Source organism: Mesocricetus auratus, unplaced genomic scaffold, assembly GCF_017639785.1.
Source record: "Mesocricetus auratus isolate SY011 unplaced genomic scaffold, BCM_Maur_2.0 Super-Scaffold_100676, whole genome shotgun sequence".
NCBI lineage: Eukaryota > Metazoa > Chordata > Mammalia > Rodentia > Cricetidae > Mesocricetus > Mesocricetus auratus.
Window position 1 is genome coordinate 147,983,647 of NW_024429266.1, and position 12,743 is coordinate 147,996,389.

Sequence of the window (12,743 nt, forward strand, 5' to 3'; positions counted from 1 at the left end):
CGCAAACTCGAAATTGCAGCTGCTTCTGCTAATAAGAGCGTCAGTAGTACTGTTTTCAGTAGTTGTTTCCGCTCGAAATAGTCGGGGCCACGGAGAAGCACCATAGGTGTTTTCTGTACCTCTAGGTCAAGCTAGGAAGACCACGAAAGTGTGGCAGCACCGACTCTTCTCCGCTGCTTCCGTCGCTAGATCATGTTCGAAAGGCAGAGCTGAGAACACTACAAGTCCCATCGTGCCCCTCCAGCGGAGGTGGGCGGATCCCTGGTGCACGTGGGCGACCCTGACCAATAACGACTGTCGTTACAGCGAACAGTTTGGCCGCGTTTGTAAAAGGCTGCAGCAGGCAAAGAGAGACGCGGCGAGGGCGGTCGCCGGCGAGAAATCCCTGGAAGTGCGAGGCAGGTAAGGGAGTCCTGTGTGCGAGGCCGGGCAGTGGCCGGGCACGGCTGAGAGTGGCGGTCATGGTGGAAAATGTGTTCTGAGAACTGCGTGTCCGGATGGTTACATTTCTGCTGGGGCCTCACTTGGCATCGGAAGTGAGCGTTGTGCCGAGGATGCCGGGATGCAGGTCGCATGGGAAGTGCGTTTTGCAGCAGGATGGTCCCGGAAGCTGCGCTTAGGCTAGGTCCTAGCTTGACCTAGAGGTACAGAAAACACGTAAGCAACACACACAGTAGGACTGAGGTCCAGACTCCGTTCTTACAGCAACCGGCCTCGTTTCCCCACTCTCAGTAAATGTCTGCGGGCTTTGACGCTTCAGTCCAATCCGACAGTCTCATCCCTAAAATGGGTAAATAGCGCCTCCACAGATGCATTCAGTGGATGCGCGTGCTCCAGCAGTTCTGCTCACCTGGGGAGCGCTAAACGCGCCCCAAAACAGCGACCCCCACACCGACCAGCTCTGCGGCTGGGTGGCACCAGGGTGAAACCTACCTCGTTCTGTGTTCCCTGTTCATCCTCTTGCTAAGGAGAGACGACCATCCAGAGACCCTTCAGGTTCCCATCGCAGCTCCTTCACAAGTCGCGTTCCTTGTGTATCCTTTTAAGGCAGAATCTTCAAGCCGGGCTCGGTGGCGCTGCCTGTCATCCCAGCACTCGGGAGGCAGTGGCAAGAGGATCTCGAGTTCGAGGACACCTAGGCTAGGTAGCAGACCCCGTCGTCTTTATCGTCTCCCCCACCACCACCACCCAAAAAAAAAAAAAAAAAAAAAAAAAAAGAACTAGATGGGCGTGGTAGAGCACACCTTTACTTCCAGCACTCTACTGAGCCAGGCGGCGGATCTGAGTTTCAGGCTAGCCTGGTTTGGTAACCATGTCTTGGAAAGAAAAATAGGAAAAAGAAGAAAACTCTGCAACGAGTCATACTAGTACATGTTTTAAAATTCAAATAGTAAAAAATGAAATGTAAATCTCCATTTCTCAGGTCTCAAATCACTGCTGAGGCAATAGACATCTATACTGTGTCCTTTGTTTACTTATTTTTTGTAAACGTGTGTGTGTGTGTGTGTGTGTTCCCAGTGTGCTAAAGGGGTTGGATTCCCTGGAATTAGAGTTATAAGAAGTTGTGTGCTGCTGCGGTGCACACCTTTAGTCCCAGCACTCGGGAGGCAGAGGCAGGCGGATCTCTGTGAGTTCGAGACCAGCCTGGTCTACAAGAGCTAGTTCCAGGACAGCCTCCAAAGCCACAGAGAAACCCTGTTTCGAAAAAACAAAAAAAAAGAAGAAGTGGAAGTTGTGTGTCCCCTTGATGTGGATTCTGGCAGCTGAACTTGGGATCTCTAGTTTAACCATCTCTCCAGCCTACATGCCCCTATTAAAACAAAAATTAACACACTCAAGGCGCTTCACTTTTTACATTCCACAGCACGTGTTAATACGTGCTCTGTATGCAGATCTCACTTGTTTTTAGTGCCTTTACAATAGCATATTACCTGGTTACACTGTGCTTATTTTTTTACTGATATTCTCTTCCTATTGTACACTTAGGAAGTCTCACAGAGGAATCGTTGTGATTTGGAGACCAGCCTAGTCCACAAACCTAAAGACCAGCCCAGGACTACATAGTGAGACCCTATCTGAAAAAAAGGGAGGGGGTGCTGGAAAAATGTCCCAGTGGTTAAGAGTGCATACTGCTCTTGCAGGGCTTCTGGATTCAGTTCCCAGCACCCATGTCTGGTAGCTCAAAACCACCTGTATGCAGTTCCAGAGGTATCTGGCATCTGTCCTCCAGGAATGCCTGTACTCATGTACATAGCCTGACTCAGGCAGGCATATACGTTTAATGAAAAGTAAAAATGAGCTGGACGTTGGTGGCACACACCTTTAATCCCAACACTCAGGAGGCAGAGGCAGGTGTATCTCTGTGAGTTTGAGGCCAGCCTAGTCTACTGAGCCAATTCCAGGACAGACCCCAAAGTCACAGAGAAACCCTGTCCCAAAAGCCAAAAAAAGTAAAAATGAAAATAACTACAAATAATATCTTAGAAGTGAAATCACCAAAGCAAAAGTTTTTTTGTTTTTTTTTGTTTGTTTGTTTGTTTGTTTTGTTTTTTGCTTTTTCAAGACAGGGTTTCTATGTGGGTTTGGAGGCTGTCCTGGAACTAGCTCTTGTACACCAGGCAGGCCTCAAACTCACAGAGATCCACCTGCCTTTGCCTCCCAAGTGCTGGGATTAAAGGTGTGTGACACCACCGCCTGGTGTACATGAGTGTTTTGCCTGCATCTGTATACCACCACTCAGATGCCTGATACTCTCAGAAGTGAGACCAGGGCATTGGAATCCTTGGAATTGGGGTTAGAAATAGTTATGAGAGACCATGTGGGTCATGGTAACTGAACCCAGGCCCTCTGCAAGAAAAATAAGTACTATTGACCGCTGAACCTTCTCTCTAGCCGCCCCACCCCATTTTTCTTTTTCTTTTTTTCTTTTTTTCTTTTTGTTTTTGTTTTTACTAGACAGGGTTTCTCTGTATTGTTTTGGAGGCTGTCGGTCCAGACCGGGCTCGAACTCACAGAGATCCGCCTGCCTCTGCCTCCCAAGTGCTGGGATTAAAGGCGTTCACCACCACTGCCCGGCCCCATTTTTCTTAAAAGATTTATTTTTTATTTTATGTGCCTGAATGTTTGTGTGCATGTTTGTCTGTTCATCACTTTAGAGACCAGAAGAAATAATTAGACCTCCAGAGCTAAAGTTACAGGCAGTTCTGAGTAGCCATGTGGGTGCTGGGAATTGAACCCAGGATCTCTGATCTCTGCAAGAGCAACAAGTGTTCTTAACTACTGAGCCATCTCCTCTCTCTTTCTAATCCCTATAGCATTTGACTGTCCTCAAGCTCACAGAGATCTGTCTGCCTCTGCCTCCCAAGTAATGTGATTAAAGGCATGCACCACCACCAACCGGCCTCCCTCTTTTTTTTTTAAGGTAGTAATAGTTTTATTGATATGCTATATGCATATAATCAACCTTTTAAAAATATTAGAATTCAAGAGCTTTTGTAAATCTACAGAACTGAAAAACATTTCACAGAGCAGAGTTGTATAATATCTTTCATTATCCCTAAAGAAACCTGTGACAGTCAGACAGTGGTGGCATATACCTTTTATCCCAGCACTTGGGGGTCGGAGCCAGGCAGATTTCAATGAGTTTGAGGCCAACCTGGTCTACAAATCAAGTTCCAGGACAACCAGGTCTATTACACTGAGAACCCTGTCACGGAAAAACAAAAACAAAAGAGAAAAAGAGAAAAGAACCTTGTAACCATCACTACTAAATCCCTCCTCCTCCCAGGCCTGCACCTCTAGCCTCCTTCTTTCTGCCTTACATAATTTCTTGTCCTGGATGTTTCATTCATACAATGGATGGGCTTCTATAATTTAGCTCCTTTCATGTGGCATAATATTTCAAATGGCTAATCATGAGAAATCTTGCTCAACTTAAGTATTCAGTAGAGATTTGCAAATAAAACCACAGCACAATGCCGGGCGTTGGTGGCGCACGCCTTTAATCCCAGCACTCGGGAGGCAGAGGCAGGTGGATCTCTGTAAGTTCAAGACCAGCTTGGACTACCAAGGAGTTCCAGGACAGCCTCCAAAGCCACAGAGAAACCCTGTCTCAAAAAAAAAAAAACCAAAAAAAAAAAAAAAACCACAGCACAATACCATATGATGCCCACTACAAACTACAATCAGATGGCTATAATGAAGACTATGCAGAAGTAGAATCCTATGGTGCCTGTGGGAATATAATGGGTACAGCCCCTTTGGAAAGCAGGTTCTGAAAATATTAAATGTTCAGAGGAGATAGCCATGTTTACATATATGAAATATATAGTCCTATCACTTAGAAGACTGAGGCAAGAGGATTTTCAAGAGTTCGAGGCCTGCCTGGGCTACATAATAAGTTCCAGGTCACAAAGTAAAACCCTGTCTTAAAAAATAAAAGAAAGCAGGCGTTGGTGGCGCACGCCTTTAATCCCAGCACTCGGGAGGCAGAGGCAGGTGGATCTCTGTGAGTTCAAGGCCAGCCTGGTCTACAAGTGTGAGTTCCAGGACAGCCTCCAAAGCCACATAGGAACCCTGTCTGGAAAAATATATATAGATAAATAAATAAATGAAATAGTATATGGTACCCAATAAATACGTGCATGAGGGTCTATCTTGGGATAAAGCCAAGGGTCTTACACATGCTGAGCCAGTGCTCTGTCACTCAGGTGTACTAGCTCCAGCCCAGGAGAAGTTCATGTGAAAACATTTGACTACACAACTACCTGTCTTCCTGATCTCAGCACTATGGATTGTAGCCAAAAACTTGGGAATAAGCCAAGTGTCTGTTGACTGATGAGTAGATAAACAAACATGACTTACTAATACACTGAAATACTGCATTTAAAAAAAAGAAAGATTTTACAGGAATTAGAATAATAGCTCAGCAGTTAGGAGTGCTTGCTGCTTTTCAGAGGACCAGAGTTCTGTTCCCAGCACCCGCATCAAGCAGCCTCTTAACTGCATGTAACTCCAGCTCCTGAGGATCCTATACCCTCTCCTGGCCTCCACAGGCATCTGTATTCACATGTGTATATACTCATACAGATACACAGAAATAAATCTCTGAAAACGTCTTCAGTAGTTGGGTGTAGTAGTTCATGTCTTTAATGATTAAGTTAGTCCTAGCACCCAAGAAGCAGAGGGAGGTGAGTCTCATTAGTTACAGGCCAGTTTGGTCTACTAGTGAGTTTCAGACCAGCCAGAGATACATGGTGAGGCTCTCCCAGAAACAGAACAAAAAAATTGTTTTATTTATAAGCTAATACAAATATGCATGTACATGTGTGTTTGTGAATTTGTTTCTCCATGATTTAATGCATAATTGGCAGTATATTATACATTTTGATTTGCACCTAAATATTTTTTAAAGAATCACAAGCAGATTATTTTTTTCTTTTAATGAAAAAGCATTAAGGGGCAGAGAAGATGGTTCTTTTTTTTTTTTTTTTTTTTTGGTTTTTCGAGACAGGGTTTCTCTGTATTGTTTTGGAGGCTGTCCTGGAACTCACTTTGTAGACCAGGCTGGCCTCGAACTCACAGAGATCTGTCTGCCTCTGCCTCCCGAGTGCTGGGATTAAAGGCGTGCGCCACCAATGCCCGGCTGAGAAGATGGTTCTTATGGGAAAGTTCCTTTCTGACAATATGAGGACCTAAGTTCTGATCCGAAGAACCCACATACAGAGCCAGGCACGGAGGTGCATACTTGTAATCCCAGTGCTTGGGAAGCAGAGCCAAGAGGATCCCTGGGGTTTGCCTGCCAACCAGTCTAGACAAAATGGTGAATTCCAGGTTCAGTGAAAGACCCTGTCTCAAAAATTAAGATGTAAGGCTAGAGAAATAGCTTAGTGGGCCAGGCAGTGGTGGCACACGCCTTTAATCCCAGCACTCGGGAGGCAGAGGCAGGCGGTTCTCTGTGAGTTCCAGCCCGGGCTGGACCGACAGCCTCCAAAACAATACAGAGAAACCCTGTCTCGTAAAAACCAAAAAAAAAAAAAAAAAGAGTTGTTGTTCTTGCAGAGGACCAGGGTTCAGTTCCCAGAACCCACATGGTAGCTCACAATCATCTGTAACTCCAGGGGATCTGATGCACTCTTCTGAACTTCACACACACCAGGCATGTATGTGGTACACATACATACATGCAGGCAAAACAGTCATACACATCAATCTTTTTTTTTTTTCATACATATAATTCTTTTAAAAAAATACAGTAGACCAGATAGGGTGGTGCAGGCCTTTAATCCCAGCACCCAGGAGACAAAAGCAAGCAAATCTCTGGGAGTTCAGACCGCTCCAGGATAGCCAGGGCTACATATAGAGACCCTGTTTCAAAAACAGAAAGGAAGGAAGGGAGAGAAGGAGGGAAGCAATTGAGAAGGACACCCATTGTCTGAAACCTCTGGCCTCCTTATTTGGGACCACACATACAATTTGCACATACATCGGTGTGTTAGTCAAGTGTAGTCTCGAAGTGGTGGTGCATGCCTTTAATCCCAGCACTCAAGAGACAGAGGCAGGTAGATCTCTGTTAGTTCAAGGTCAGCCTGCTCTACAGGACAGCTAGGACTGTTATCCAGAGAAACCCTGTCTCAAAGAACAAAGAATTGAGTGTAGAAGTACATGCCTGTAATCCAGGCCAGCCGGGGTTATGTAGCAAGATCCTTCTCAAGAAAATAAAAAATAGTGTTGTTGGGCTTACAAAGCTGAGGAAGGAGGTCAGTGATGCCTGGCATCCACAAAGCCCTGGATTTGATTCCTCAGCACTGCATAAACTGGGCATTATGACACATACGGTAATCCCAGTATTTGTGAGTTGATGCTGAAGGACCAGAGGCTCAGAGTCATCATTGACCTCATAGGGAGTTTGAGGCCATCCTGGGATAATAAGACAGAGTCTCAAAAAAAGTGGTGGTGATGATGGGAAGATGGCAGCACACGCCTCTGACCCTAGCACTCGAGAGTTGGAGGCTGGAAGATGAGAAGTTCAGGGTCATCCTAGGCTACATAGAAGGCTAAGGGGGAGGTGCAGAGAGATGGAACAGTTAAGATCCCTTACTGCCCTTCCAGAGGACCCAGGTTTGGTTCCCAGCACCTACATTGTGGCTCACAACTATCCATACTCCAGTTCTAGGGGATTTGGTGCCTTCTGACTTCCAAAGGCACCAGGAATGCAATTGGTGCATAGATATACTTACAGGTCAAACAAACAAATACACATGAAAATAAATTTTAAAAAATTTTCAATGAGGCCGGGTGTTGGTGGCACACACCTTTAATCCCCAGCACTCAGGAGGCAGAAGCAGGTGGATCTCTGTGAGTTCAAAACCAGCCTGGTTTACAAGAGCTAGTTCCAGGACAGCCTCCAAAGCCACAGAGAAACCCTGTCTCAAAAAAATTTTTTTCAATGAAAAATAATAACAGAAGGCACTCACTATGTATTACCATTAGGGAGGATGAGTGTGACCAGTTCTATACTGTGACTGGTGATCCTGTCAGCCCTCTATTATGGCACTACTATTGCTGTATTACTTTTTTTGTTTGTTTGTTTGTTTGAGACAGGGTTTCTCTGTATTGTTTGGAGGCTGTCCTGGAATTCTCTGTAGACCAGGCTGGCCTCGAACTTACAGCGATCCACCTGCCTCTGCCTCCCAAGTGCTGGTATTAAAGGCGTGGGCCACCAGTGCCCGGCTGCTGTATTACTTTCATGTTAGAAGTTTAAAATGTTGCTGGGCAGTGGTGGCACACACATTTAACCCCAGCACTCGGGAGGCAGAGGCAGGCAGATCTGAGTTCGAGGCCAGCATGTGTTGTTCTGGCACTGAGGACTGGCCCCAGGACTTCCTGTAGGCTGGGCGCGTGCTGTGCTGCTGATCTCTCCCAGCCCCTCTTCTGCCTATCTCTAAGTGTAAAGATGGTCATGAGACAGCTGTCTTCTCTTGTTTTGCTTTAGGCTGCCAAGATCTCTACCTAGGGGAGCTGGAATCTGACTGGAACTCTGACTGGAACCCTGAGCAAGAGCTTTGCCAGGGAGAAGCAGAATGTCTGCATTGTTACATCAAAGATCAGCCTTCAGAAGCCTTAGGTCGAGTGGCATATCTCACAGCAAATGAGCATGCCTGTCTCTGTGTGGTCTGATCAGCACAGACTAATGAAAGATACTTTAGGTCCTATGGACACAGGCTCCACTGTTCTCCAGGTGCCCTGGCAGCAGATACAGGTAGGACTGGGAACGACTTGGTGGGGCTTCCAGGGACCAGTAGAAGAAAAGTAATCCATCTTTCCTGATCCTTTCCCTTTTTTAAAAATTAATTAATTAGCTAATTATTTATTTTGTGTGGTGTTCTGCCTGCATGTATGCCTGCAGGCCAGAAGAGGGCACCAGATCTCATTACAGATAGTTGAGAGTCACCATGTGGTTGCTGGTAATTGAACTCAGGACCTCTGGAAGAGCAGCTGGTGCTCTTAACCACTGAGCCATTTCCCCAGCCCCTGATCCTTTCTTATTGAGACAGGTTCTCATGTAGCCCAGGTTGGCCTTGAATTCCTTTGTGTCTGAGGATGACATTCATGTTCCTCTGGTCTTTACCACCTGAGTGCTGGTGTTACAGGCATGTACCACCATCTGCAATTTATGCAGTGCTGAAGCTGCGTTCTAGTGCCAACAGTGGGGAGGCTAAGGCAGGAGGATCTGTGAGAATTTGAGACTAGCCTAGGCTACTGTCTTAGTTAGGGTCACTATTTCTACAACAAAACATGACAGCCAAAAAGCAAATTGAAGGGGAAAGAGGTTTACCAGCATATTCTTCCATATCACTGTTCATCATTAAAAGAAGTCAGGGCAGGAACTCAAGCAGGGCAGGAACCTGGAGTCATGAGCTGGTACAGAGGCTGTGGAAGATGGCTGCTTACTGGCTTGCTCTGCTTGTTCAGCCTTCTTTCTTTCTTTCTTTCTTCTTTTTTTGGATTTTCCAGGCATACTTTTTGTGTTCCTTTGTGTAACAGCCTTGGATGTCTTGGAACTCGCTGTAGACTAGACTGGCCTGGAACTCACAGAGATCCGCCTGCCTCTGCCTTCTGAGTGCTGTGCCACCATGCCTGGCATCAGCCTGTTTTCTTATAGATCTCAGGACCACCAGACCAGGGATGGCATCACCCACAGTGAGCCAGACCCTCTCCCACCAATTCCTTAAGAAATTGCCTTACAGCCAGACATTATAAAGGCATTTCTCAATTGAGGGTCTCTCCTTTCAGGTCACTCTAGCTTGTATCAAGTGGAAATCATCCAACAGCCAGTCTGAGCTACAAAGTGAGACCCAATGTCAAAAATAAATAAATAGAAATCCCTCCCTCTCCTTTTCTCTTCTCTCAATGTTAACTTTATGTGAATGTGTTCTGCTGATAGTCTTGTCTTTCTAGGGGCTGTGAACAATGGAACCAAACTCTCAAAGGACTAAAGTCCCAGCTTTCTTATCTGACTTGGGGAAGGCCACATTGAGGGGAATCAGGAAATGTCCCCGATGTGGTACGTACAATGGAACCCGTGGGTTGAGCTGTAAGAACAAGACATGCGGAACCATATTTCGCTATGGTGCCCGGAAGCAGCCTAGTATTGAAGCTGTCAAAATTATCACAGGCTCTGATCTACAGGTCTACTCCGTTCGACAAAGAGACCGAGGCCCTGACTACCGATGCTTTGTGGAGCTGGGTGTTTCAGAGACGACAATCCAGACAGTGGATGGGACAATCATCACTCAGCTGAGCTCTGGCCGGTGTTATGTCCCCTCTTGTTTGAAAGCTGCCACTCAAGGCCTGGTGGAAAACCAGTGTCAGCACATCAAGCTAGCAGTAAACTGCCAGGCAGAGGCCACCCCTCTGACCCTGAAGAGTTCAGTGCTGAATGCTATGCAGGCCTCCCCAGAAACCAAACAGACCATCTGGCAGTTGGCCACAGAACCTACAGGTCCCCTGGTACAGAGAGTCACTAAAAACATCATGGTAGTGAAATGCAAGGCCAGCCAGAAGCACAGCCTGGGCTATTTGCACACGTCCTTCATGCAGAAAATGGGCTCCAGAAGCTTGCCAGAGCGTCGCTTCTTCTGCTCCTGCCAGTCTCTGAAGTCACACAAGCCCAACGTCCCCAAGGCTGAGGCAACCCCAAAGTGCATCCATTTCTTCGCTTGCCTCTGTGCCTTTGCCAGTGATGAAACACTGGCTCAGGAATTCTCGGACTTCCTAAATTTTGATGCCAGTGGTAGGTGGAAAGATTGATTGTTCTTGGTTGTTCTGACATGGCAGTGAAGGTGTTCCACAGATGCCTTTGGAACTTGTCCTAATAACCCTTCAGTTCCAGTGCTACATAGTATAGAAGAAAAGCACTGTGTGTGTGTGTGTGTGTGTGTATGTGTGTGTGTGTGTGTGTGTGTGTGTGAGAGAGAGAGAGAGAGAGAGAGAGAGAGAGAGAGAGAGAGAGAGAGAGAGAGGTGTCAACAAAACCATAATGTTAGACAGGCAGTGGTGGCAGCACAGGCCTTTAATCCCAGCACTTAAGAGGCAGAGGCAGGCGGATCTCTGTGAGTTTGAGACCAGCCTGGTCTGGCCAGCAAGTTCCAGGGTAGCCAGCACTACCCAGAGAAACTTTGTCTTGAAAACACCCCCTTAGGGCGGTGGTGGCGCATGCCTTTAATCCCAGCACTCAGAAGGCCGAGGCAGGCATATCTCTGTGAGTTTGAGACCAGCCTGGTCTACAAGAGCTAGTTCCAGGACAGCCTCCAAAGCTACAGAGAAACCCTGTCTTCAAAACAAAAGCAAACCTGTCTCAAAAACCAAAAAAAAAAAAAAAAGAAGAAAAGAAAAAGAAAAAAAACACCCCTTCAAAATAAATAAAACATAGTGTTTTGCTAAAGTAATCCAGCTGCCCTCAAATTTAATCCTCTTGCCTCTCCTACACTCCTACATGCTGGGATAATAGGCCAGAGCCACCACTCATGGCTAGCATTCCTTCTTTAAATTCCAGCCAGCATAAAGAGAGACGAACATTTTTATTGAGACGATGGATTTAGCTGTGTGTGTGTGTGTGTGTGTGTGTGTGTGTGTGTGTGTGTGTGTGTGTGTGTGTGTGTGTGTGTGTGTGTGTGTGTGTACTGGATAGAGCACAGTATTTGGGAGAGTTCTTTGAGTCTTATTTACATTAAGCAACTGGTCTATCCTTGGTTTTCTGGAGTCAGATTTTTATAGGCTACTTTTTCTTTGGTTAGGGGCCCATGTTTTCTCTTGGATAGTAGTAGTAATTCAGAAACTTTTTTTAAAGGTCTTAAAGAGGTAATGGTCCCTCAGTTAGGCTGCCACTCAGAGTCATCTGTCTCAGCTTGTGAATCTGCTGCCTCTAAGCCACGGAAGAGGAAGAAGGATGAAGTATCTGGTGAGACAGTTTCACTTATTTCTTTGGTGTTTGGAAATTGTCTTTTGTCTGTCATTGACTCCAAGGAATTGTGAGAAAGGACTCTTGTTCTTTTTTTTTGTTTTGTAGTTTTATTTTTGTTTTTGGAGACAAGGTTTATCTGTGTAGCCCTGACTGTCCTATAACTTGCTTTGTAGACCAGGCTGCCCTTAAACACAGAGATCCAGCTGCCTCTGCCTTCTGTCCTGGGATTAAAGTTGTGTGCCACCAACACCCTGCTTAGGACTATTGTTCAGAACAAGTTATTTTTTTTAAGTATGGGCCAGGCCTGGTGCTCCATTCCAGCAGCAGAGCTAGGTCGGTCTCTTGAGTTTGAGGACAGCCTGATCTACCTAAAAAGTTATAAGCCAACCAAAACAAAATAACAAGAGTGTTCCACTATGTAAGTCAAATAAATAAATATCAAAAAACTATTCATAGCCGGGCAGTGGTGGCACACGCCTTTAATCCCAGCACTCGGGAGGCAGAGGCAGGTGGATCTCTGTGAGTTCAAGGCCAGGCTGGACCGACAGCCTCCAAAACAATACAGAGAAACCCTGTCTCGTAAAAAACCAAAAAAAAAAAAAAAAAAAAAGACTATTCATAGAGAAGAAAATGGAGAACTCAACAGAAAGTATGATGGTTATGAGAAAGGTAAAAACAGTGTGTAAATTCCCTCATTCTACTTCTGTTTTCAGGCCCTGTCTCTCATAAACATCAGAAAAAGTTAAGATTTTGTGGTTAAAGGTTGATACTGGTTCCTTCTAGAAACTATAAAGCTATTCTAGATATTAGCAAAGACTTTGTTTTAGATGCTTTAGAAATCATTTTATCAAATCATTTTTTATAATTTTATAGAATTTAAAACTTTTATGTATATCTTGCCCATGTGTATACACATACATGTATGTATGTTTTTGCACTGTGTATGTATCTGGTACTTGAGGAAGCCAGAGAATATGAGTATCTTGGAACTGAAATCAAGAGGTATGAGCCACCATGTGGCTGCTGGGAACTAAACCCAGCCCCTCTGCAAGAGCAGCTAGTGCTCTTAACTGCTGACCCATTTCTCTAGCTCCAGGTTTGTAGACTTGTTTTAAGATTCTTTTGTCTGGGCTGGAGAGGTAGCTCAGTGTAATTTCTCTTGCTATCAAGCCTGAAAACCTGAGTAATTGAGTCAATCCCTGGGACTCACATGATGGAGAGAGATAATTAACTCCCCAAAATTATCCTCTGACCTCCACATGTGCCACATGACACACCC

At 45.5% G+C, this 12,743-nt stretch overlaps 1 protein-coding gene across 3 annotated transcripts in view; it reads left to right on the plus strand.

The window, feature by feature from the left end:
• Positions 1 to 267: 267 nt before the first annotated feature.
• The window catches only part of CUNH2orf42 (chromosome unknown C2orf42 homolog), a 33,470-nt gene continuing 20,994 nt past the window's right edge, over positions 268 to 12,743 (plus strand). The window contains exons 1-5 of one of the 3 annotated variants that reach the window (XM_040737186.1): positions 268 to 402; positions 7,994 to 8,260; positions 9,460 to 9,565; positions 9,677 to 10,294; positions 11,351 to 11,461. In XM_040737186.1, the coding sequence (XP_040593120.1) occupies positions 9,472 to 9,565; positions 9,677 to 10,294; positions 11,351 to 11,461 (823 nt within the window). In that variant the 5' untranslated portion in view covers positions 268 to 402; positions 7,994 to 8,260; positions 9,460 to 9,471. Of the gene's footprint in view, positions 403 to 1,009; positions 1,145 to 7,993; positions 8,261 to 9,459; positions 10,295 to 11,350; positions 11,462 to 12,743 lie in introns of those variants that run through there. The other 2 variants (XM_040737184.1, XM_040737185.1) reach the window with 2 other exon arrangements.